General features: G+C 32.4%; 1 protein-coding gene across 2 annotated transcripts in view; it reads left to right on the top strand.

The window, feature by feature from the left end:
• Nucleotides 1–7,731, top strand: part of LOC106459799 (arrestin domain-containing protein 4-like) — an 18,046-nt gene extending 10,315 nt beyond the window's left edge. The window contains exons 5-6 of one of the 2 annotated variants that reach the window (XM_013919459.2): nucleotides 1,138–1,323; nucleotides 5,639–7,731. In XM_013919459.2, coding sequence (XP_013774913.1) covers nucleotides 1,138–1,323; nucleotides 5,639–5,812 — 360 coding nt within the window. In that variant the 3' untranslated portion in view covers nucleotides 5,813–7,731. The remainder of the gene's footprint in view (nucleotides 1–1,137; nucleotides 1,324–5,638) is intronic. The other variant, XM_013919458.2, reaches the window with a different exon arrangement.
• Nucleotides 7,732–8,056: the final 325 nt, after the last annotated feature.

The following is an 8,056-nucleotide window of genomic DNA, read 5'->3' on the forward strand; positions in this document are numbered from 1 at the left end:
CACGAAACATGATTTATTTTACTTAAGTTACGATTTAATGTAATCTTTTAGTCTCGTAATATTAGTAGGATTGGACTGTGATTGGACTATATTCTTGCTCCATGGCCTTCATTGGCTTACGTAAGCTATTAAACTTAGAACATAGAACCAGGGAATCGAGCATAAGTAACATTGTAGGGTGGTGTGATGCATTGAAATACCACATTTTTTTGTTTTGTCTTTTTACAAAAGATATAAACGTTTACTTGTTCACCTATGGTATTAAAGAAGAAAAATTTACAGTAAATTTTACTCTGTGTTCGTTTGTTGGTGTGACGTAGTACATCCTCCCAATTACGTGCCGATATTCAGATTAAACAAGAGACGATAGAGAGCTTTAACACTCAACCCTCTAAGAAAAAAATATAATCATAAAAACTATTAATTACAACCTTTTACTGCAAGCTGTAAGCACAAACATGTAACCAATAAACAAATTAATAGAAGTTTACGTGTAAAGTTCTCCAACTTTTCGTCTTCCTCGGAAACCCAACACCCGTGTCGCTGTTTTCTGTAATTGAATAAAAAATTACCAGTCAGAAACGTCGTGTATCATAATAGGAAGTCTTTAGTACTGATAAAAAATAAAATAAAAATATAGCTAAAGTAACACTAAGCTGCTTCAGATTACAACTTTTAAAAATTCAGGAAAGCTGCATAGGTATAATGAACAAAGCATTTTATTGGGATAAGTTTAACGTTTATTTATTAAGAGATTTAACATCAAGTTCAGACTCTATACTTTCATAGATTGCTTGTTATGGTCAGAGCTGTCTACAGAAATATTCGGGCAAGAGACAAATCCTTTGATCACTGTTTGTCTGGCTGAATGGGTTTATCACATCGTGTGTCTGTCTGAATCGTTATGTTCTTCTATCACTGCTTTTCTGCGTATCTATCCATCTATTTGTCTACCTATATCTACATGACTGTGTCTTTTTGTCAATCGTTTATCTATTTGTTTATCTATCTACCTGACTTTTTATTCTTCAGTTACGTTAATCACACTAAATATTCGTCATTGAAATTATAATTGTGTTTTCTTTTATATTTCTGTAAATTCAATGTGTGTATAAAAGTTTTGTATTTCCTCTGCAGACGATCCAGTACAGTTATAAAAATAAAATAGTTCAGGCCGAGACCAGAGAGTTGGCGTCCTTGCAGAAAGGCCAAATTCCAGCCAGGACAACAGACCAATGGAAAAATGAGCTACTCCATATCCCACCCCTTCCACCAACAAATCTCCGAGGGTGTCGCCTGATTCGCATACAGTATGATGTTTATGTAAGTTTTGTGGAAGAGCTCCTTGATCAATTTAATTTGGTGTGGTATTTAAAACAGTGTCCAAAGTATGAAGTACAAAACTTAAACAGCTTTTCTTTTACACAAATCCCTGTTCTTTCTCTCTAGGGTACTTTATTTTTTTCCACAGAGCTTACCAATTGGTTTGCTTTATGCATTGACTATAAGACGTATAATCTGAACGGTAGCTTACCTTAATAAATGTAAAAATGTATCTTAAAAATATCTTCAAAGTTTTGCCTCATGTAGTTTTGTTTTATTATTCATGTAGAATATAAATTAACACATATGATGTTAAAATAAGTTTTAAAAATAAACAATTAATTTGATATGGCTTTGATATGGTTTAAGAAGCAAAATGTAATATATTCCAGGGACTTTATAAGCAAACTGAGCCAGTCTTTGGGTCGACAGTAAAATACGTAGACCTTTGGGTTTCAATACTAACATATATTAGACTATTTGGGTCGACAGTAAGATACGTAGGCCTTTGGGTTTCAATACTAACATATATTAAACTATTTGGGTCGACAGTAAGATACGTAGGCCTTTGGGTTTCAATACAAACATATATTAGACTAGTTTGGGTCGACAGTAAGATACGTAGGCCTTTGGGTTCCAATACAAACATATATTAGACTATTTGGGTTTCAATACAAACATATGTTAGACTATTTGGTCCGACAGTAAGATACGTAGGCCTTTGGGTTTCAATACTAACATATATTAGACTATTTGGGTCGACAGTAAGATGCGTAGGCCTTTGGGTTTCAATACAAACATATATTAGACTATTTGGGTCGACAGTAAGATACGTAGGCCTTTGGGTTTCAATACTAACATATATTGAACTATTTGGGTCGACGGTAAAATACGTAGACCTTTGGGTTTCAATACTAACATATTGTTACGTCTCCGTTTGTTAATTAATTTTCCGTAACTTCGTTCCGACGAAATTTTAGCGACACAAGTCCTTACTTAATAAAACTGGTTTATTCTTTCCGAATACAACTTTACGATACACTTATTTTCAACAATCGCGCTAAAACAAACGCTATAACTCTCAAAGAACGTCTCTCGTGCTCTTTGACTGCAGTTCAATTACTCACTGTCTACACACACATTATTGCGTCACGTTGTCACCCTCTTATATATACCAGCCTTCCCTATCTAGTAAATACTAGAGCATTCGCCAAGGTACGGGATAGTTCTAGAAACTAGAGGGCGTGAGAATAGTCACGTGATATCGATGACGCAACAATATATTAGACTATTTGGGTCGACAGTAAGATACGTAGACCTTTGGGTTTCAATACTAACATATATTAGACTATTGTGATTTAAGGGTCGAATTTGGAGGTCATTAAACCCGTGGGATTTCAAAGTGAGATATAGGTTCTTAAGCTGAAGGTACGATTTAAAAGACTGCTATGGTTTAAAGGTAATGTACAACAGGATGTGGAGTTTTTAAAGTAAATGATAGCAGGCTGTTGGGTTTTGAAGAATCTCGGGTATAACTCACTATTGGGAGTTTGAGGTATGGCACGTTGTTTTGGTTTTAAACGATCTGAGGTATAGCTGGCTCACTGTTTGAATTTGCAAGGTAGGTTTAGATGTTACGTATAGCAAGTACTTAAGTTGTTTTAGAAGCAAATAATCAGACATTTGTGGGTTTTGAACGTAAAATATAAACGTATTTAAAAAACAGAAAATGAATTGGCACTTTTTGGACATTTTTGTATCCCTAATTATCTATCTACGTGTTGATTGATGTCCTGTAATGCAGTAAAATCGGGGTACATTACAGTGTAATATCTATATAAATAGTTACGTAGAATTGATTTGAATATTTTTTAACAAAATCTGAAAATTAATATTCAATTTTATGTCCTTAAGTATAGTGTTATTTGTTTTGTTATTAAACACAAAGGTATACAATGGACTATTTATGCTTTGCCGCCCAATTTTTAGTTTTATAAGCCTCAGACTTACTGCTGAGCCTCTGGGGGCTTCACAAATGAAATAAAAAATTATGTTTTCAGTTTTCATTGTGCAATAATGCGAAATAACAAGGCAAAACGTTTTGGTATGTAGTACCGACAACAAATAAAGAGACTCAAATGTTTAAATATACACTAGCTTTAACATCGAAATATTAATAGCTTAGGCCACCAAAATGCATCTTTTACGTTTCAACTCACTGTGGATCGTCTCAGTTGGCTGACATAAATCACACAGAATAGCAAATAAAAGATAAATTTCTACGTGTTCGTACATAAAAAATAAGATTTGGTATGTAGCATCAACAAACCATTTCTTATGAACAAGTAATCGAGACCAAGAGGTAATTCGATGTAATATGGAAATTGTACGTATAGTTTTAGTTTTCAATTTGAAATCGACATTCATTCCACGATATATATATTTTTAATTGACGCAAATGCGAAATACAAATTGTTCAACTTGCAATAAAATTTACATACAACTGGGACAAGAAAAAAAAACGTATAGAGCAGACGCATAAAACTAGGGTTCAAACTGCATTGTAGGAAAAGTAAAATATACACCAATAAGAGAAGCTACATTTATATTAGTCAGCTGCTTACAGAATACTAAGATATACGTTAGTCAGCTGCTCACAGAATACTAAGATATACGTTAGTCAGCTGCTTACAGAATACTAAGATATACGTTAGTCAGCTGCTCACAGAATACTAAGATATGCGTGTTCCATTGATCTACACGGTCAACAAAAAAGTCATAATTCCTCAGTTCATGATAATCATAGTAATTTTAGGTTAAAAAACACGCTGTTTAACTAGAATGTATGTAATATGTAGAATATTTTAAATTGTACTCTTTCACTATAACAAGAACATTAGCTTTATGTAACATCTTTTAAACAATGTTTACCATCTAACGATCATCAATGTTTACCATCTAACGATCTTAAAATCAGTAATTTAATAAAATACTTACCTTTCAGAAAAATCATGTTTTCAATCTATTTCTAGAGACTGTTTAACCCTTTTCTTCTTCGTAATTGCCCCCCAGTGGCACAGCGCTATGTCTGCGGACCTACAACGCTAGAAGCCGGGTTTCGATACCGTAGTGGACAGAGCACGGATAGCCCTTTGTGTTGCTTTGTTCTTAACTACAAACAAGTATTCGTACTCTAGAATAAAACTAAGTTTTATGTAAACCATTTTCATGAAAGAGTATATCAGGTGGGTCCGCTACATAACGGGAGGTTCGGCAAGATATATTGCAAAGTAATACTGAGTTCCACCAAATCTAACGGAACCTGTGCCAAAAAACAAATGGACTAGACACGGTGTATAGCACGCAATTAACCAACCTTTATTTAGATAACACGAAGCAACACTTTTAACGATGGACAGTTGCTTTTGTTGACTATACTTTCTCGAGATTTATATCCATGCTGACTGAGTCACTCAAAATGATTGACTAGTATTCACATTACTTACTTGAATCGGTAACGTTAGACTTACCCAAAGCGACTAATGTTACTGACGCGGCTGGTCATACCCAGTCAAATATAAGGAAGATTATTGCATCGATAGATCGCCTGACCTACCATTAGAGGACACTGCTTTGGGCCTTACACCTCTCAGTTACACCTCTCATGGGCAGACCAAATGTTATATCCGAAGGATAACATAGAACAAAAATAGCTATAACAAAAATCAACTTAAGAATTTCTTGCTATCGTTTTATTTTAACACATAATTGAATAAACGATTCTTTTAAATTACTATATCAAAATAAGAAAGTAGAAAACTGCCTGCCAACGACGTTTGTAGTCGGAGTTTCACGAGTTTGTCATTCCATCCGTAAAATACTCTTGTAACCTATTTTATATTCACTTTGTTTTAGACTTTATTTTTAATAAAGGACATAATAAAGTTTTATTACTCAAACTCTTAACGCCGAGATTCGGATAGTAATCATCGTAGTTACAATTGACATTAAGTATTTCTACGTCTTTTCTTCAAATTCTGAACTTGAATTAAATACATTTTGGAGCTTCCTGACTTTTTTACACCTTTCATATCCAACTTATCAAAATCATCACAGTGATTGCTTTTAAAACGAGTTTCTACTAAAAATATTGAATACTTTTAAATTTCTAATTCGTCTCTGAGTAATATAACCTAATCTTTTCTCAGAAAGCTTTTATTTTTTTCATGACATTTTGACGACGTACTATCTCGCTAATATAAAGTAGTACCATCTATAAGGCATTTGAATGAAAAAGTCTCATTGTTTCTTTTAGTTCATTATCTATTCAAAAGGACCAGAGAAGCAGATAAAACTACAACTACCAATCATGATGGCCACCTACCCAATACGGAACAGCGATGGTACTCTCCAGAGAAAAAGAGATTCTTATTACCCTGCAGTTCTTCCAGTGTTTCGACCATGGCTTACTTCTAAAACCTTGGAGTAGACTATTATAACCCTTAATCACGGCATACATAACCCTCTACTTTTACTGTCTTCGAAGTTATTGGTTTCTGCTTCAGTTAAAATATTATATATTGATTCAGTTTTATCAGCGAATAATGATCGTACTGTTGTAAATATAGAATATAGTAGGTATGGATTATCTTATATAAATCAATATTTCTAATATGCCCGAAAAAATAACCATGCTTCTACGGATATACGTGTAATGGTCTTATCATGACAACCCCGACCTCTGAAGTTTAAAGAAGCTTGACTTACTGACAGATTTCACCGATTCTCTACTTACCAGATACCAGAACATTGCTGTATGTTAGTGCTCTTTCTTTTCTTTCATAGAACAGATGAATGAGTAGTTATATATAACGATTACAATTCTATCTGTGGACTATGTGTTTGTCCAATGATTTTGGTCATCTGAGTGAAGGTATATATATTCAAACAGTTCGGTATTACCTTTCGCGATAACAACACTGATTCAATGTTACAATATTTTACATCCACTAATTGATAAGTCTCTTTTGGATATGGAAAGACTGATAAAATATTTTCCATTTGGAAATAAACTAACTTTTAATATCGATTCACAATTCACTAAAATGGTTCACTGTTTTATACAAAGATAATTATAAGGGTGAAAAAGTAAATCTGAAAAACAAATACTATAATATTTTAAATCTTTAAATTCAAACAAGCCAGAATTCGCAAGCATAGCCCTTTGTAGCAATCTTTGGTGCATATGTGATCAAATGTTACTCTTTTTTAATGAACTTAAGCTTTTGAATAGTTAAAATTAAGCAATGGAAAAGGCTAATTACTTAAAATGAATGATTTTACACTTTTCATGATTACAGCTTATAAAATATGGAATTTCAATAAGTCTAATCAAATAGATAATGTTTTATTAGTACTTTTATATTATAGATAAATAAACTATGATCAAATAAACACTTCTAACGTGTTTTCGTTCTATGCATTTAGGACAAGTCTAAAGCGTGAGTATTTAAGATGTTAAATATTAAAAAGAACTGAGTTTCCATTTAAAGAGAACCAAATAACTTGTTAGTTACGTATGAAATAAGCACATTCATCACGAACATGAACACGTAATGGACTTTCACTTTCAGTGTTTCTTGTTTCTAAACTTGCTTAAATAACTTTGTGTGCAATTTTGTAAGTTATTTGGTTCCGAAAAAATAACCCGCGAAAGTGTTCTAATTAACCTGTTATTTTGTTTTTATTTCTTGTTAGGCTTAGTATTACTAGCTTTGTGTGCATTTTATAATTATTTTAAATGAATATAACCTGAGATATACTTCAATATTTCCCGCTAATTTGGCATTTTGTAAAAAATATAACATAGAGAAGGCATTTCGTTTCAATTTTTGTCCTGTTTAAACTTTATTTCCAAGTTTGTGTTTATTTCCCTAAGTTTCCTTATGAAGATAAATCCTGGTAAGTTCCTCTTCATTGTTTTTCCATAACTAGATAATATCCACTGTTTTCTTATGTCACTAGTTATACAATAAAAGAAGTATCACTAAGTCATTTTTCATTGCATGTATAGTTCAGGTAAACGTAAACAGTGGCATCATTAAAAGATTAAAAAATATATATTTATAAAAGTAGGAAGGGGCGGCGTCTCACGAAGAATAGTATGTTTTTTGTTTCTTATCATAACGCTAATATTCAAGTTTCTATAACCACTGTGGGCAGAGCACAGTGTAACTCTGTGCTAAACAGCAAAGAAGAGAAAAAAGAATTAAAAAAAGGACATTTTAACGTAACTTTAACCCTTCGTTATTTTTCATTATTTATAATATCCTATAAAATATTGAATAAAATAATGAATATATTTGTTCTGTATTTTAATAACAGTTTTATGAACGTTATCTTTTGGTGTTTAAATCAATGCAAGTAAAATTATGTTATACAAGTTACTTTCTATGTTAAAAGTATATAAAACTTCAAACTAAGATTTTTAAAAGCCTTAAATTAATAGTATATTTAGAAATAGTTATTAAATATATATACAACCATATTTTTTTTCTCGCTTCTCCATTCGATTTGTACGTCTATTTGTTTATTTTGCAGATTTGATATTTTGAGATAGAAACGTATGCTAACGGTTATCCTATGTTCTTTTTAAAGTGTAGACGTATGAAAGTTCTGAAGCATTGTGTGCCAACTGATGTATATATGAGTACATATATGTGTGCGCGTGCGC

Source organism: Limulus polyphemus, unplaced genomic scaffold, assembly GCF_000517525.1.
Source record: "Limulus polyphemus unplaced genomic scaffold, Limulus_polyphemus-2.1.2 Scaffold662, whole genome shotgun sequence".
Taxonomy (NCBI): domain Eukaryota; kingdom Metazoa; phylum Arthropoda; class Merostomata; order Xiphosura; family Limulidae; genus Limulus; species Limulus polyphemus.